At 30.4% G+C, this 20,328-nt stretch overlaps 1 protein-coding gene across 1 annotated transcript in view; it reads right to left on the reverse strand.

Moving 5' to 3' along the window:
- The window catches only part of LOC102677863 (mucin-5AC), a 44,289-nt gene extending 24,299 nt beyond the window's left edge, over positions 1-19,990 (reverse strand). The window contains exon 1 of the mRNA XM_031513871.1: positions 19,661-19,990. Within this exon, the coding sequence (XP_031369731.1) occupies positions 19,661-19,789 (129 nt within the window). The 5' untranslated portion in view covers positions 19,790-19,990. The remainder of the gene's footprint in view (positions 1-19,660) is intronic.
- Positions 19,991-20,328: the final 338 nt, after the last annotated feature.

Here is a 20,328-nt window from a genome sequence, read left to right on the forward strand (position 1 = left end):
CTATTTTGCCCGATGAACGTACATCTTCGTACATAAAAGAGAAACGCTTACGTGGCTTCGCAAGAGTAAAGAAAAATACGGAATGATATAATTTTTATATTACATCGATACGAAATTTTACGAATAATTATTCCGAATCGTTTTCGTTAGGACAGATAAAGGTGGACAAAATTCTTCTTTGAGGCATTTGATCGCATTAACGGAAAGGTCGGGGCGCCTAGGTACTTTCCTAGGGATTTTATAAACCTGACAGATTTGCAGCGGAGTCGCTAATTGCGTTGTCCTGTTTTCTCAGAGTTGATTGATTTAGTTACTTAACCTAGATACGTCGGTTTTGTGTCCGGGAACACGAAGATGACAACACGGTTTAAACGCGTGTACCGGTCAATTCTTTCAAAATATTTATCATTCGTTTACAAATCCACATTTGTTGGGTCGTTTTCTTCTTTTTTTTTTTCTCCATTACACAACAAAGAGGAATAAAGAAGAAAATCGTGACTGCTATACCTTGAACCAGCTTATAAGTAGAACTTATAAGTAAATTGGTGGTGGGTTTCGATCGTAGTGAATGATAGTTGAACTAATAATTGCAAAGAGAAATTTTCGAGAAGAACGAAGAATCAATATTCTTGGGAAGAATGCTTTAATAAGTTTGAAATATTTTTAACGTTGTTATATCCAGGCGTTCATTGTACCAATTAAAACATGCTGCAAGGTTTCGATAGATAGACAGACAGGTCGATGCTTGGGGCTTCCATAATCCATTTGCAAAAGCTTTAGGCTCATATGTCTTTCGCGCAGCGAAATAATTATTGTAATTTGGGCCATGATATTGCCAACGATGCATCGATGTATTTTATTCTATTCTATTTTTTTTTAATCTTCTTTATTACATCATGTCGCAAAAGTGTTAAATTTTCCCTTTATTTTTCAATTATTCTCCAACTTTATTAGAAATGTGTTCGAGTTTCCAAACACCGATAGTTCCGTTTCCAAGTCGCGTTCTTCCCGTTTGAATTTCGAATTCGTTCCGACGCACGTGAAGTGGAGGATAGACGCGATCAAAAATGGATTTGGCTTGGTTTAAAAATACAGCATCGATGTATAGAATGAGAAAGCAGCACGTACAACTAGTGCCGTATGAAACTCCCGTATTTATGACCGTCTATCGATCCTTGTACGTTCATTTATTAATGCCGATGTGGGGCACTGTTAACCTTTTCATATGTCGCCGCGCCTACGCTATGCTTGCCACGCGAATCTTTTGATATTTTTTTCTTCGTCTAGCCATTAATTTCAGCTAATTTCGATTATTTTAATTATTTCAACGATAATAAAGGGGAAAAAACAACTGGTTTTAAATTAAAATAAAATAAAAATTATAAAATTATAAAAATGATAATTATAAATAATATTATCTTCGTTGTTAAACGCAGATAACGAAAGAGAATGGAAAATTTCGAAATGGTCGAAATTTAAAATTATTTGAAATTTGTCGATTGAACAGGAACGAGATATATTCCAGATAGAAAATCAAAAGGTCGACGTAATCGTCCCGATGAAATTAGATAACGGTGGACGGACGTTTGCGGAACACGCAAAGGTCTGCGGAGTAATGTGTCAAAAGGTTCCACTTAACGAGTTAGGTAATTGATAATTATGTAGTCGTACCGTGAAGAAAACTGCACAGTAGGATCTTGTGTATGCGATTATTGGTGACTCTACTACAAATGCAATGTATAATTAAACACGAGTCGTAAAGAAGAAATTATACCCTCTCGAATTTGCGAACGCATGCAAGAAACGATAAAATTAATAGTTTCATCATTTTGATAATTGTCTGAAAAGTTGCTCGATTATACATTAGTGATTTATCGTCGGAAAAGGATTCATCGAGTTGATGAATCGTTCGTTTTCTCGAGGATTTGACGGAGCCGCTTGACGACGACATTGTATTCGACATCACGAATTCATTAAGAGGATTAGATGTGAATGAAACTTTTCTGCTCGACAAATCGAACAATCGCTCATTTTTTTTATAATTTTTTTATGATGTTTTTCTTTGAGTATTTTATACTCAATTTAATATATTATATCATTGTTAACATTTGCAAAAAAAATCCTAAAAAAAAAATTGGAGCATAAATTATTCCTAAATTAGTCCATAAATTACTAGATTTTATTTATTTTTATATAACATAAATATATAAATTTATTAATTCAATATTGGTTAACATTAAATTAACAATTGTAAACTTCTAATTTGCTTAATACCTTTTTTTTGTAACGATTCTTTTCTCTAAAAAATTAAAAGAATTAAATTATTTATAGTATTACATGAATTATATATTTTTTAAATTATGGAAATTTTAATTAATAAATAAATAAATTATTCTCCTTTTTCAATAATATTGCATATTATTATTATTGTATTTAATGGATTAAAATATATTTATATTAAGATTATTAAAAAATAATAATTATCTACAATATAAACAATTCATTAATTTTGATGATATCATATCATATCATAATATTATATAATGTATAATTTGCCCGTATCTTGAATTGTATTATTAAATTTCCGATGACTTTCGGATAATAATATTGAATTAAAAATAACCGATAAATTTGAATATAAAATTAAATCGAAAAGTAGACATATTTGAATACTTACATCTCTGAAAAATTTCACGTTATAAATTTCTGATATAAAAAAAAATTTATATAATATATGATAAAAATTTAATTTTCGACGAATTGCATACGTTACAAATTGAAAAAGAAATATAAAATGAGATTAAATGATACTCCACATTGTTCATTCACATTTCGACGAAATAATTTTCTAACCGGTAATTTAAACTTAACTTTTAATTTCTGGAACATTTAAAACATTGTAGAGTAGAAGACAAATAGATATTCGTGAAAAATAATTGAAACAGGTGTGTACAACATTTATATGTAAATTGTTAACCGACAAAAATAATGAGAAATAAATTTGAGCAATTTCATCGTTGTTGCTTTTCTCGGTCTATCCTCGTATCTCGTTCCAGGAAGTAATTTTCAACCGATCGAACATTTTTCGCTTCGTCAGAGGATATAGAGGAATCCGTTTTTCCGATCGGTTGCATGGCGATGAGACGTCGAGATGACATCATCAAGAACGATATTATCTCCTCTCTCTTCCTTAGTTATACTTCGAAGACAATTACTGTCATTGTAAGCCAGGTTATCAATTTTCAATTTTTTCATATATCAATCAATTTTCTCAGATCTTTTATTTTATCTTTTTTCTCGATCAAATTATAGAAGAAATTTTTTACACTGAAATTTGCCAGAAAATTTATAAACAAGTGCAATAAAAAATTGTTGTAAAAATATTGAATATAATTTTGGTATATAGATGTCATTTTCAAAAACTTTTTCATCATTCACGCATAATTCATTCATTCGCAGATAATTGACGATCGATCTTACTTTTCGAGTTTTTTGTAAAAATTTAACAAACTAATTTAACGAACTCACTCGACATATGTAGGTCATCGAGCGCTTTTGTGTGTTTATATAAATTATATAATTAATAACTTGCATACATTGCACATATAAATAAATTTCAATGATAATAATATCGAAAATTTTTTGCAAATTTTGAATAAGTCAAAAATTAAAATCGATTGTTAGTTACCTGTAAAAGAAAAAGTTATTAAAAATGAAGATTCCTTTATGACATATTTCAAATTTATTAATATCTAATCAACAAGATTTGGGGTCAAAGGCACGATAAAAAATTAAAATTGGTATAATATAAAAACTTAGAACTGATTAGCCAATGTGTCACAGATCTGGGTGAAAAATGTTAAATTCATCGTTAAAGAATTATATATTAATTGTAAAAATTGTTAATAGCTAATAAATTGAAGAAACGTGATTCCAATGCGAAGAATATATACGGTTGTAAATATGCCATTAGATGTTTTAATATATTGTGATTAGATTGGTTTAATATATTTAATTTGATGGTTGTTTTTCATTATTATCATCAATAACACAGTCGTCATCGTCAGTGATCGGTGTCAGTGAAGTGAACTCGAGGATTTACGAGCCACTCGTCGCGATATCCGACTGCTCGAAATGTAACTCGTGACACAGCAGGTGCTTGAAGCGATTTAACCGACGAAAACCTCTTTTACTTTTTCAACTTCTGCTTTTAGTTTTTCAAATCTATTTCCGCTTGAATTTCAGAAGTTATTTTTCTATATAAATTATATAATGATCGAATCCACCACATTGCTTGAATTTTTCATTTGTGTCAAGCTTTGAATTTCATTATAAAATATTTATAAGAATCAACAAATTTGTCAACATATTTGAGAAATTATTCTAAACAAAAAATATTACATGTGGATAATCACTTTGTGGATTATGAAAAATGAAGCGATACAAATCACAAAGAATCAAATACATTTAACCTATTTAAATTTTAATGATAATCATTTACTTGAAAATATATATTTACTAATTATTTATTTTGAGTTGATTTGAACCGATAACGATCCATATAAAAATCTAATAGAATTAAATCAAAAGAAAATAAGATATAGATTCATTTCTTCTATTAACCAGGAAAAATCATTTTCAAAAATGTTATATTTTTGATTTTAATCATTATGTAATTTAATATAACTCAATGTAAATATAAAATATAATTTTATAGTAAATATTATTAAATATAAGAGTCAAATAATTTAAATGTATTTAATTATTTTATATTACTTTACTTTCCATATTTCAAAAACGGAAATAAATGAATTCATATAACATTTTCAAAATTTTTCAAATAAATTAAATGATAAATATGTAAACGATTATACGTTTGTCGATTTTTATCTGGAACACTTTTATATATAAGCTCATTCATCATTGTCATAGAAATCCTTCCTATTTTTCGCGTATGAATAATTCGAAAAAATTTGTCAATCGTGTGAAAATATCGAAAAAAGGAAGCGTCGTGCAATTGCATTGAAACTTAACACAGCTAGAATTGGAAATGTCGCACGACCTTCTTTTTTTATCCGATGTGGCGAGACGATTTCATCAATCGCAGAGAGTTCGAAAGAACCAAAACAAATTGAAAAGGGAAGAGTGGAAGCGCGGGCAGAATTAAATTTGGCCCTTTTAAAATTCAAATAAATTCCATTGAATGAAAATGCATGGATGATGATTCAATGGACGAGTGAAATATTATCTCACGCAGTAGTCGGAGGAGAAGTATATAGAGATGGCGTGGCAGACATAATGATGGCGAAACCGTGTCAGAAAGAATAATTAAAACTGTGAAGAACACGACCCCGATTGTGAATGAAAAGACGAACATGCTGGTCGCAGAGAAACATCCATGCTGCGTCTGAATAACTCTCTGAGTAACTCTTTGGCCGATTATTAATGTAAGTGGAAAGATTAGCAAACAGAGCTGTCAGATACTGATCAAAGGGACGCAGCTTGCTTAAAAGTTGAAAAGATAAACATTTTTGAGAAATTACAAAGCGTGAGATTGAGTTTCGCCCTTGTGTAACTTCTATCTATAATTCCTGTTAACAAGAATAGAATGTTTCGTCGAGTAGAATCTTGAAAAGAGAAAATATACGACAATCTTGGCAAGCCTTGTCGTTTGCCAGAAGAAAAAAAATCGAGAAAACGTTAAATTTTTTATAATCAATGAATATTTCAGAATAGTTATAGGTGAAGAAGTAAACTGTAAAATAGTTATAGCAATCTTCACGGCATAGCAAAATCTGAAAATGGTATCGATTGATGTATGAATAGTGAAGTTAAATACGTATACTTTCGTCTTTAACGGAAGTGAAGGCTAAATCAAGGTTAAGACTATAATATGTATACGTATACTTTATATATATATCATCATTATAAGTGAATTTTTTGAATCTTTATTTTTATCATTGTTCTTATAAATTTCGTGTATTAAAAGTTTAACTCTTTGTCTTATCAACAAATAAAATTCTATTATAGAATATTGCAAAAAATATTCTGTATAATGCAAAAATAATAAAAGGATGTCATAGAATATTTGATATATTTCCTAAATCTTCTCATCTGAGTAAGTAATAAAAACAAAATATTACGCGATATACCGCATTCTATTGCATATTACACTTATCAAATTATATACATAATAAAGGAAAGAGGAAAAGAAACGTGTAACGGTCTTTTAAAGCGTAAAGAAAAGTCTGCAAAGCATAACGATCGGTTCCACGCCGTTTGCCAAGCAGAATAAATAAAGAATGACGAAAAAGAAGAAGAAAAAAATGGAAAGAAAGGAAACTGCACCGTAGTTAGTACGTAACAGACATGGTTAGTGACGTAACAGAGACATGGCCCATGTTGAGTTGGTCAACTGCAACCCTACATACATGCTTATCAATACGATTGCGCGTTGTAAACTATGCCCAGGGGCATATAACCGAGTAGTAGGAGTCAACGTACTATCGCTCGTCGAAAACTGAAAATATCGATGAAGGAGAAACAGTGGCGCAATGCCGGTATTCTCCTACTACTCCGTCCTCTTCGTGTCAGCTGCATACAAACGGTAAAATACTGCGTGTCAAAGTCAAATTCATCGAGACAGCTTGTATTCTTCTTTGCTGTTCGCGCATTTCTCTGTCTTGGTCTCTTCTGTCATGGACGACCTAATATCTCCTGTCCTGCTTTGCTTCGGGCTGAACTTATTTTCATTTGGGTTAGATTTTTTTTTTTATCTTAGAAATGGACAAATTTTGTCCAAGACATTTGCGAAATTTTCGATTTTTGAAGAGTAATGATTAATTTCGTTCTCTTTTGAAACATTAAATAATTCCTGGAAAAGATCTTGATAAATATCGAGGTTTTTGAGGTTAATTTTGCAAGTGAAAATAATGAATCTCGCACACGCGAAGTTTAGCTCTATATTCGAAGTTGAAACATCCATAGTCCGATTTCTATCTATCCGTTATCTATGTAAAATATTCTTTTTATTTTTTGTCTAATGTTGTTTCTTTATGAATCAATTAATTAACATAGATCTGTAAACATGGATAAGACGTTAAAAAATATATAAACGTAACGTATTTTTAAATAGAATAGAATTATAAGTAAAAAAATACAATTATTTGAACTTGAAAATGTTTGTGTTCAAAATGTCAAACAAAAGGGAAGAATTTTTCCCTAGTATTGTATTCCATAACGTGCCCCTAACGTGAATGAAGCTTATTATCCCATTTACTGTGACTAGAGAAAGGGTCGTTTCACGAACCCTTCGTCTAATTTAACCGGCGTTGCGCATTGCAGCCGTGGTCGGGCGACCAAGTAGTAAAAGTCAACGTACGTCCGACAGAAGAATGGTGCACGTGATAGTGCATATCGACGAACGAAGAATGGCGCAGTGCTGGTGTTCTCCTTCCACTTTTCATGACGCTTGGCCACGCGAATTACGTTAGACGATTGTAGCAAAGGTGACAGGACAAAACATTGCTCGAATTCGATCCTATGCTGCATTCTGAATAGCCTGCTTCTTATCTTCTTGATCGACCTTAAAACATTCGGCCACCTCTATATTGGACGTTATACCATTTGACAAATGGGCGATAATTTTTCATTTTATGGCTGAAAGAAAACTTATCATGTAATTTCGTATTTTACATATTGAATTTTTAATTTTTCTATAGAAAATCAATTTATATCATAGACAATTTAAATCATTTCTCTTACATAACATAGATTCATATTGTTCGAATTTTAAATTAATGATTAATATAATCGTAAGGGTAAATGTGTAATTTTTTTTATTCATCTATGATCTTCTTTTTTATTCAAATACGATCCTAATTTTATAATTCGAAAAAATTAATTTTATTAAAACAACATGATAAAATGATTAGTGGAAACATATTCGTAGAAAATTTGATAGGCTGCATATTCCTAAAAAGTTAAATTTCTTCTAAGTGAGATGAAAAAGAAAAACAAAGAACATTATAGAAAAATTATATACTTATTCCAATTGTTATTGTTTTCTATATGTTACGATTTGATATTAAATTAATTTTATCGGCTAATCGGTAGTAAAAAATAAAAATACGTATATTTTTGAACAGATGAAAAAATAAAAAGCGAAATTGAGAAAAATAAAGAAAGAGAGAGAGAGAGAGAAAAATATTTATCGCTATGATAAAATGAGGCTCTTTTCATTGAAAAAAATTATAGAAATAAGCAGATGAGAATAATAGGAAAACGATTTTATACACTTTTCGAAACTATATCATCTCAAAATTTTCTTTTTAACTTTATGAACAATTCTTAAATAAAAGTGCTCTGCGATGAAACATTTATAATCGTCTTGTTCACGTGACCGAATACAATGAGATGTATAATTACAGAGTATAATGCTCATTTACGAGTTATTAATCTATTTCTTCTCAATTTTTTATCTCTTTTCTTTTTCTTCCTCTCTCTCTCTGTAAAATAGATCAAAAAGAGATATGATGAATGAAGTACCGTTCATTAAGAAACAAATACGAGAGAATTAGAGTTGATTTGCTAGAATAGAATTAACATTTTCTTCAAACCGCAACTATTCAGTTCTAAGCAGTTTTAACCTTGTTCGAGATTTATACGTTTCGTTTAATACCGTTTATTTAATTCTCGATAAAAAATATTTGATGAAAATTTTTGATTCTATAAATACGAGGTCATAAATGAAATAGATTTTTATTTGTTAAAAATTTGTTACATCAAATATTAATAATCTTGATATGATTTGGTGTTTATAATTTGATATTATAATGATAATCATAAAAAAAAATAAGAAGTCAAATAGAAGTATTAGATCATCGTGTTATTGAGAACATGGTAATTCTTCTGTTCCAAAATTTATAAGCTATAGTTTGAAACCGCATTACGAATCTTTTTCTATTCTCCCATTCTTGCATCGAAATTAATCCATAGTATGAAATCAATGATATGAGGTATGAAAATCAAGAATTGTATTCCATCGATCATTTTTATTAATTATGGGAAAAAATAAAAAGTCGAAATGTGGAAGATCAATAACGAACTCGTCAATCAAAGTTCTAAGTGAAAATAAATTTTGTCTCAAGTATATATTATCTATATAAACTTTAAAAATGGATATTTTGCAGTAATAATTAATTTCGAATTAATTCTTACCAAAATGTTGTTAATAATCAAATGATATCGTGAATTATAGGAATAGTCAAAATATTTACTGGATAAGTAAAATACATTCACGAGATAATTTCCGTGCAAACGCATCCCCATCGATCAATGTCCAAATTCGTATTGCCCATTTCTGATAATGCATATACGATTGATTGATTCTTTTAACCAATAATTTATGATATCTACAACTTGTCGAATCATAATTTTTATTTTTAGCTATTTATTGACTTGAAGATATATCGATTCTTTCTTGTACGAAATATTTTTCAAGTTTCTCGACATAAAAAGAAACATCTCAAATCTGACAAAGAACTTCTATACCTACTTGAATAAATCGATTGAAAAACCGAACCAACCTATTGACATCTTCGATTTTCAGACTATATACACGTATTTGTGTATCCGCTGGATGTATTTCCTCGAAGAAATTGTTCAAAAGTCCTCGAGTTTTTTCTATACATAAGATATACGAATGTTTTGTCGACTTCGAATGTCATCGAAGCATTTCGAAATATGAAGACTTGTGAGACGATTTTATACCTACAATTCTATATTATACAATTATGTAATTTCATATTTTTTATTATTACAATGGAAATTTTTTATTTGAAAAGTACAAGATATAATTTGAATAAGAAAGATTAATCAATTAATAATATCAGAATAATTTAAGAAAGACGAAATATACCGCGTTGCAGAAACACGCGTTATCTTGGGAGTAAACGAATAAAAGAAGCTCCGTTTTTGAAGGAACGATCGATAAAGCTATAAAACGGTTTCCACGAATGCGAACTAAACAAAAGCTACGCATATAAAACTAATAGGACGGTTCGATGAAATAGCTTGTTCTATTATCTTTTGGAATTTTCCACAAAAGTAATTAAAAGAGAAACAGTACAAATCAATGATTCATCAGAAAATCTATTACCATTACTTTTGTCGATATTTTAGAATATTTTATAATATATATCAATGATATATAAATATTTTCGTACAAATAATTTTGTTTTTGACATCGATTAGAAAATAGATTGTCATCATCTTTCTTTCATCTAATAAACTGTTTTCTTTTAAATTTCAATCACATATAGAGATTTTAATATACAAATAATATCAAATTGTCGAAATAAAATATAAAGCAAGATGAGAATCCCAATAGTCAAATTATAAAAACTTATTGTAAGATATTCTTTTTTTTTTTTTCGTAAAGAATCATAGAAAAATGATCATAGAAATTTATCTGTCTATACGTTCAACTATCTGTCCAAACGATCAAGAATCATACTGCTATTGAAAGTTTCCTGGTTGTGATATCATTGAGAAAAAGCGTGGGAAAAATATAGCTAAATTTTGCTCTATTATGTTTCGATGACATTCACAGATATTATCTGAAATACTTGAAAAGAAATTTTCTTTAAATTATCCAACTTCTTCTACCTAATATATTCTCAAGATGATTCAGGAACAATACGATAATCTTCCGGTCAATTTCTCTCTCACCTTGTCAATTGGCATTGAAGGGCACGCACGACAGAGGTTCCAGAATGAACCAATCATGAGGCCGCGGTGTGTGGGGCAGTGGAACAGTAGTGACACACAGCCGCTGCAGTAGCGACGGGGCCGTTTAGACGACAGACACAGTCGTCAGGCCAGGTTGATTTCCTCCCGAGGAAAAGGCTCCTCGGTGTCAACGATGCAGCTACACTTGCTTCACTTCCCTCTTCTTCTACTCTTCTCTTCCTCACCACCACCACCTCCGTTCTACCACCTCCGTTCTACCACTTTCTCCTACCTCCACTGTCCTTCCTCCTCTTCTGCCACCCGTGGCTTTACTCCTGCTCCTTCTCCCTTCAAGGAAGTATTCGCGAACGGTGATCGGACGTTCGGCTTGTGCTCCGTCTGAGTATACGTGCGCACGTATGTACAAGTGCACGAGGATGAAGGACATGTATGTGCGCGCGCGCGCGCGCGTATTCAGTGCATGCGTGCAAGTAATGGATGTAGAACGTCGGTGTACGAGCCGCCAGCGTGGCGATGCCATAGCGAGAGAGTGGAGAAGAAAGACAGAGAAAGAGAAATAATGTGTGTGTCAATATCATATAATAGATAAAGTGGAAAAGACAAGAAAAGGAAAGTAGTAGGTGTCTATAACAATTCGTCCAAAGATATATTTTTATCGGAACTTTAACTCTTTGTGTCTGCTTATATTCGAACTGAATTATAATATTTTTAAGTATTCATTTGATTAATAAAAAATAAGGTGTTCATTCATAGAATAAATTTAAATGATTTTTAGATTTTATTGGTGATTAATATAAAGGATCTATTTATATGATAGATCTATTGAAAGATAAAATAAGTAAGATAAGTGATATTTGACTCAGATTGTTGTAAAAAGGCAGGAGTCAATTATGTTTTATTCGATACATTAAAATTATAAAAAGATATGAAAAAAAAAAATACAAAAAATCGCGTATACGATAATTTTATCAAAATTTTGTCAGATTGATAATTAATTATAAATGTGATAGAATAATAATCAAGAATGAAAGATAAAAAAAAGGATTAAACGAAATTAAATGAAAAACAAGAGGATAGAAGAAAACGGATAGATTGCAGGAAGCAAGGTTAGGGGTGGGTCGTATTCGAAGCCTACCACTCCATCGTCTTCGTTGTTAAGGTTTCTGCTTTCTTCCTGCAGAGCAATATATTTTTGATTTCCTCTTCTTTTTCAATTTTCAATTTCGCATGTATTTTTCCCTGTCTCTCTCTTCTCTTTTTTTATCTCTTTCACCTTATTTGGCGATGATAATTATCCAGAAGAATGGTTATCTCGTAATAATGATTCGCTGGTGGATCGTGCAGTCTAGAGCGTTGGCCCGGCGTGATGTTCACCGGCTGAAATTCACTGCATCCGGAAGCAATCTTTTCGCGTGCGTACGTGCGTGCATTTGATAACGCGTGTGTATTCCGGAACGGAGACAGCGGCCTTAGTCGGTAGGGGCCGTAGATTAAACGCGACACACACGACGATACACGGTAAAGATAAAAGCACGAAAAAACAACGTTCGTTCGTTATGTACCGGTGTCTTTCGGTTGAGTACACTCTCTCTCTCTCTCTTTCTCTCTCTCTCCCCTCCCTTTTCTCTTTCTCTTTTTCTTACGCGTCTCTCCGGTATTTTTTCTAAGAGCATTAACGACTTGTGCTAACGTTTGGCTGGTTTAATCTAGGTAATCGACAAAAAGAAATAAAAAGAGAGAGATAGAGAGACAAAGAAAGAAGAGAGACTTGAGAGAAAGAGAGAGAGAAAGGAAGATAGATAGATAGATAGATAAATTGATAGATAAATAGATAGACAGATAGATATATACGTATATATGTATAAGTAGATATATATATAATATGTATATAGTATAACGTTATATATTACAAGTAACGATGCAAAGCAACACTCAGACGCGTTGTACGAACGGAATAACGAGACGGAGGGCAGAGCGAGAACGGAATCGTGAGAGGCACTGGTCTCACCGTCGCACCGATCGTACCAACGACGTTGCGTAGAGCGCCGCGTCGCCGGCGAGACGGTTCGACGGTAGAAGGGGTTGCCAGAGCGCAGGCGCCCAACCGGATCGGGTCGATAGTCCGCAACGTTACTCCCTGTTTTCCCTCTCTTTCTTCAGTCGAGTTCTCTCTCTCTTGTTCTTTCTCGTCCTTCGTAACTCTCCCTCTTTCTAATCTTTGGTTGTTCTTCGTTGCTCCTTACATTAGACTTCCGATTCTTCGTTACATTTTTGCCATTCTTCTTTTTCACTTTGTTATTGCTTTTATTATATAACTTCTTATTTGTTTTTTCCTTTATTCTTTCTTCTTTCTACCATTTTTATTACATATCTTTTCTTAATTTTTTGTATCGAAAAGGTAAATTCATTTTCACAATCTGTTTCTTTCATCTCTTTACGAATCTTTTCTAAATTTTTGTTGCCATTTCTCTGCTCTTTCTTCTTCGTACGGTTGTATATTTTCCCTCTCATACCAACATGTTTTATTCTTTTTCCTTTTCTTTTTCTATCTTGTTTTTATTATACCATCTGTCAGTTGTCTAGTTTCTTTTGTTTTTCTCATTCTGTCTCTTTTTCTTTCTCATTTCTTGTACCTAAAGGTTTTTGTCTCCATTCAATCACCGTTTCTCTTTGATGATATCCCTCGGGTGCATACATTTTCGAAATGCATTTTCAATCATAACGAAAATCATGCTCTCTCTTATCCTTCCATATTCATGATAATATTTCAATCATTTAAAACCTATCACATTTTAAATTATTTTCTATTCTTTGCAAGAATTTCATTGATCTAGAATAAATATTCAAATTGATTCTAATAATTTTAAAATTGTTCTTAATTTAATGTTTCAAAATTTTATTTTTTAAATCATCTGCCTATTCAACATTAATATGCTGATCTCTTCGATACTCTTTAATATTCGCTTTAATATAAAATTTATTTGAAACATTTGATATTTTATTTTGTTAAAAAACAATAATATACGTAATTTCTGCATGATAATTTTCATATTATTTTCAAAACATTATTCTCATTCTATAGAGGATTTCTTGCGTTAAATTTCCATTATCTTATCCTGGCGTGCGAGATTTTCTCGTTTTTCCACAACGCTTTCCTCTTCTTCCTTGCTATCTCCCTGTGCTGCACCACGCGCGTTAGGGGGGCGTCTTTCTCGATCGTGCGTCTTTCTTCCCCTTTCAACTGTTAGTCGTCTCACTATATTCGCGTAGTCGGCGCCACTATGTCGAGCCAGCGTCGCGACGCTGCTAACCTTTCTGCGGATGCAGATATAGGCATGTTTGCGGCGTTTCGAGCTTCGACCACTATTTCTAATGTTTATCACTGTTCACGTTTCCATAGTATTCTTTCTTTTTTTATTTTTTATTTTCTAAAACTATATGTCGATAATTTTCCTTATTTCCTATTTTTTTCTTGTTTTTTAATGAGCGAAAAATAATGAAAAAAGTTGACAGAATCTAAAATTTGTAAATTTGGTGATTTTGGACACACATAATTAGAAATATAGGTTACGAAGAGGTTTCTGTTTGTTGTAATACACAAATAATGGTTCGACTGATGCACGAATTGAAAAAAGCAAAATACGCTTGAAGGATTCGCCGCGATCCGCGGATCGTTTTCGATATTGCGTCTGCTGTATATAGTTGTGTTCGGGTTCATCCAACTGATATTGCGTATTATTTGAATAAAAAATAGTTGAATTATAATAGAACCTAAATTGATTACATAGTGAGCATCAATAAAAATTCTAAGAGATTTGAGTCAAAAATTATAAATTAATGTTATAAATAAATTTAATATATTGCGAATCATAATAATATGAATATCAATAAATATATTTTTTTTAACTTAACGATACTATTATATTGAATTTATTATTCAATTACGGCAAATAAATCGAATTCTTTTATTTAATTTTCAAATAAGATTTTCAAAAATCAAATTCTTCTATTATTATGATATTATCAATCATTTATTAATTCAACCTTGAGGAAGCTCTACAATTCTGTAAATTTCCCCTTGAACTGATATACCTAATACCTAAAAAATAAGATAATATTTAAACAATACCGAAATAATAAGGGATGCGATTTAAATTATCTCTCTAAAGGATGATCGTTACATAACACTACGTAATATATCCTGTTTAACCGTGAAACACTTATTTTCGTTGGCGGGAGGGACACGCCTGCCAACCATTCTCGAGTAGCACGTTTCCATCGACCCGGACTCTCTTTTACAACGATATTCTCTAACACATAAATATTCTTAAACGTACATTAAATAACATATCTGTAATCTAAATATTCTTGAATTTTATTATTTTCAATTCATTGAATATTGAACGTACACCAAAAAACTGTAAACTGTAACTGAGGATCAAAAAATCCTCTTTCATGCACGATACTCGATTTATAAATCTAATTCTTGTTTACAATTGTACCTTTCATAATTTCTAATTCATAATAGATATTAAAATATTCCATCTATATATTGTCGAAAAAAAGTAATCTTTTTCATGCCACGAATCTTTTGTTGAATAAATTAATCGTATAGAAAATCAATAGAAATAATTAATATATTTTGGATTGCATTCGAAAAAAATTATCCGAATGAACGTTTAAATAAATTATAAATTGAACAGTTATTTTAATTGATAGGTTTGCAATGTATTCTAATTTATACAAGTGTCATTTCGAAAAGGTTTAATTAAATGAATCGATAAAAGTCGAATTTTGTGAGATGAAAATATATTATACATTTATGTAGTTAGAACTGATAATTGATTAACGAATATCAATTAACGCATTTATATCAATTCTATTCTTTAATCAATTTTATTTAGCTTACTTAATCATTAGAATGGAAAGTATGAAGCCTTAAAGATAAAGAAAATAAAATAAAAATTTTATAAAACTTATTTTTTATATTCGATTATTTAAACATTCTTATTATGCTCTTTATCAGTTTTAAAAATAAAATCAATGATTTCATAAAATTTATTTATGAAATCATTTATTATTTATTTATTAAATTTATTTATTTATAATTTGGAATATTTATCGTTTAATACATAATATTCGAATTTTATAATAAAAATTGAAAATTCACGAATATATCCGTGAAAATAGATATTACTGATAAGCTATTATCGCAAAATTTTTTCATAAATCATTAATAACTCGTGAGTTCGAAGGAATGAAAGATATATAGATGATCAATACGCGAAATTTATACTTACCTGCGAGAAATATTTATAATTCCATGTGGTTGTACCATATGGCGTGCAAGCTATTGGATAAAGCATTGAATTTTATATTTGCACGTGTATACATATATACATATCACCAACAAATTATTGTGACTAGGGAGTAATACAAGGATTGGTTCTGGATTCTCGACATGCTTCTAAGATTACGTGCCTATATTTTAACTGTGAGACACAAAAGTACAAATGTTATTATGGGATGCATTTGTCGGAAGCTGTATCTATAATTTTTCGCTCAACATTAATTTCGAGCAATTTGTCTTTTCTTAGGCTTTTTGTCTACTTGATAAAAGATGTATACACAAATGAAGAATATATATACACAGAATATTGCTTGTTGTATGCTTCAGTGCTATTAATATAAAGCAATGTGTCCACGAAGTGTCATCATCACGACGTTATCATCATGTTATCGTCACGATAGAATCAAAAATAGTAAAAAATAATCTATGTATATTATTAGAAATAATGAGATACTTTTTAAAAGTTTTTTTTAAATACTCAGCGTTTTTTGTGTAAATTCTTGAAAATAATCGCAAAAAGAAGATTGTCTTCTAATTGCTCCATCCAAAAAAAATTATGCGATCTTTATTTGTTTGATCACGTGATCAACTGATTGTAACTAATTACTATAATTATACCGAATAAAAGGACAAAAAAGAAAAAAAAAAAATTCACTGCGCGTCCTTGACAATGTAACAGAAATGAATACTGAAGGAGAGAAATTGTTCTCTGAAAAAGAATTAAAAAAATAAATAAATAAAAAATGTGCACTTGCGTAGAATGTAGCCTCACATATATATATTATTATACTGTTATTTTCTAAATTTCTATTCTAAACAAATAAGCATCCTAAATTTTGTGGTTAATTAAAGAGATAAAAGACGTGTATGATACTGATAATCTGATACTATTCTATCTATGAAAATTTTAAGTGAATGAAAAGAGTAGGGAAAATAATGAAATTAGAGAACTTTATGATATCTAACAAAGAACACAGACATCAACAGCTCGATTTAATTCCCCTTCGCAAGAATCCTACCACTAGCAACCATCGCGCGACTCGTTAAAAATGAACCGAGCGTAGAGGCGGCATTTATGCAATTGAAGTGGGTTAATTAAAATCTTTAGTTGGGTATTGCACCGGTCTATGCTTATTTTGTAAATTTATTATTGATTAGCATAATTAATTATCATACTAAAATTTTTTTTTAAACTTATCCGCGACGAAGAAATGAATATTATCTTTGTGACTTTTGAAAAAAAATGCATAATAAATTTAAAATCTTTTGATCGATTCTAAATATCAAATATGAATAAAAATCGCTTTTTGTAATTAAAAAACATAAATTATTGTAAAATATTTTATTATAAATATTAAATTATTATAAAATATATTAATTATCAAATAAAAATTGATTGGATTTATTATATCATAAAAAAATTCATTGAAAAAATTCGTATTGACCATAATGTTAAGTGGTTAAATTTAAAATATTAATAATAAGCCAATTGGAGAATGAAAGAAATGTTTTGTTACAAAGTTCACTAAAGCATAGCATTGAACGTGACTTCACACGTACGCATACTCTGTGCTTGCTGATGATAAGTTACGCTTGACTTCCGCTTCCGTTTACTGCAACCACGTTCAGTCACACGTACGCCACCTGCTCGAATTGCATGAATTACGTCATATCCAATATACATTGTTATTAAATGAAAAAAAAAAAGAAAAAAAAATATAGTGCACCATATGTTTATTTTCGATACTTTAACAATTTTTTTCTTTCTTCTTTCTTTTCTACTCGTTATCAATCGAAATAATAAATCTCAAATATATACGATTACAATTTTTCTATTCGATTATTGAATTCATCGATTGAATTAATTAAACGGTAACAGGAGTAATTTAAACGATTAAAATTACAAAAATAAAAGGTGTTCCCGGATTCTTTTCATATAAGTAAGCCAATACGGCTTTGCCAACTCCTGCACCTACAAAACATAATAGCAAGTGGTTCAAGTAGACTGCAGAAGTGGAATTGGTGTCGTCTTTTGTTCTCGCCGAATCAGCACCAACCTCTTTTTCTTGGCATTCTTAGAAATCAATACGTGCCTCCTAAGTTTCTAATACACAACAATCTATTACCAATATCTTTACAATATTATATACATATATTATTCAATAGAAATCATTTCTTTTTTCAATTTTTTTAGTGTAAACTGGCGAATTATTTTCAATTTGATCCAATAAAATAATTCAGCAATTTCGTATCTTCTTTCTCATACTTTCAGCACTTGTCATGTACATATACATAGATGTATTGCGTGTGTATACCAATTGTCTCTCATACTTGACAATGAGGGCACGCAACTTAGAACGTGTTTAACTTGTATAACGTATAAAGGAACTATTGTATAAGTGCTAAAAGATATAATCTACTCAACTGTTTCAAGGATAGGAGCGGTAGGGGGAGTTTAAATGTTAGGCCCGTAAAAAAATAAAACATTCAATTGATGTATTTTAAGAAACGTTATTTTTATATATTATCACATTATACAGAAATAAGATTTAGAAAAGTTTATTTTTTTGATGTTCGCCGATATGTTCGCGGAGCAATATATCATATGAAATCCCTTATAATTGCAAATGAAACCGAAAATATGGATAGACCTGATAATTGTCTTCCTCTTAAGAATTTTATCACGTACCAATTCGAATAATAACACTAACAACAACAACAACAACAACAATAACGACAACAACAACAACAACAACAATAATAATAATAATAATAATAATAATGATAATGATAATGATAATAATAATAATTGTAGTAATAATAATAATGTATGATATTATATCATTTAATTTTTTTATGAAAAAAATATAAAAGATAATGAAAAATATTAATGAAAATGTTTTACTCAAGATAAATAAAATTTTTATAAAGTAAGTTAAAAATAAAAAAATAATTATTTCGATAGAAAAAAATTAATAAAAAAACGAATCGGTACGAGATAAACGTATTTTGTTAAAATGTCATTGACAGATAAATAATTTATTGCATCGATAAAAGGGGAAAAATTAGAATATCGTATGTCTAAGTTTATATGTAGAATGTTGGAGAGATATGCAAATTACTTGATCGTTTCGGTGTAGTGCATTAAATCACAGGAAAAATTTCAAATGAAAATTGCATCGTAAAAAGCACCAAAGCATGCTTACACCGATCGATCATTGCAACCCATACATAATACTTCGACCATGCATCTGTAAAGGTGAACAAACCCTACGCGTTTCTGACTTGAAACATCCGCGCCACACATAACCTACTCTATTGTTGTAATTTTTTAAATTTTACGCTCGGATCTTCATAAAGATGAAAAAATAAAAATTTAGAAAAAGATATAATCAAATATTCTAATTAATCAACATATTTCAATGATTTAATCGCACTCGTATCGAGAATTTGTAAATATAAAACATTTCATATCGAAGACACTTGTGTCGCTCTCGACTCGACTGCAATATGGCCGTTCATTTGTCAAGGAATTAACGTTTCGATTCGCTCACTCACCAGATATTGCTTGCAATGTCTTTTATGCTTAACAGTGCAGCGTTTCTTCTTTTTGGAAGCACCCGTGGTCAAACCATTCCCAGATTTTTCTTTATGAGGCGTCGACAGGTTCCCCTTGTTTGCGGGCATCGCCGTAATCCTCAATCCACAGAAATTGGGTCGTTTTACCTGTCGACGATTGTTAAGAACAGATGCACCGTTCAATCCAACGACGAAAGTGATTGATAATGCTCGAAACTTCTCTCTTCTCCGTATATATGATACACACGTGAGTAATAGTACATGTGTACGTATAGATACTGGATATGCGCAAGGACACTGGACTACCCTGAGCTGATTATTCGAGGCCACGCCTCCCGTCTTCTGACCTTTCTTCTACGTAACAACCGCCCCTTTTAAATTTTCAAAATTTACATACAATTTTTTATTTTTGATTTTTTTTTCTAATAATTTGTATTTTAGCTAACTATTAATAATTTTATATTTTAGCTGATTATTTCATATAATATTTTATATAAATATTTTATATAATTATTTTATATAAAGACAAAACTTAAATGTTTATGTTTACGATTTAGAAAGAATTAAATTCAAGAAAAAACAAAAGATCTTCATTAAATATCAAAAAAATAATCTAAATATTTAATTTAGCATTATTACATAAAAAT

This window comes from Apis dorsata, unplaced genomic scaffold (assembly GCF_000469605.1).
Source record: "Apis dorsata unplaced genomic scaffold, Apis dorsata 1.3 scaffold_787, whole genome shotgun sequence".
Taxonomy (NCBI): Eukaryota; Metazoa; Arthropoda; class Insecta; order Hymenoptera; family Apidae; genus Apis; species Apis dorsata.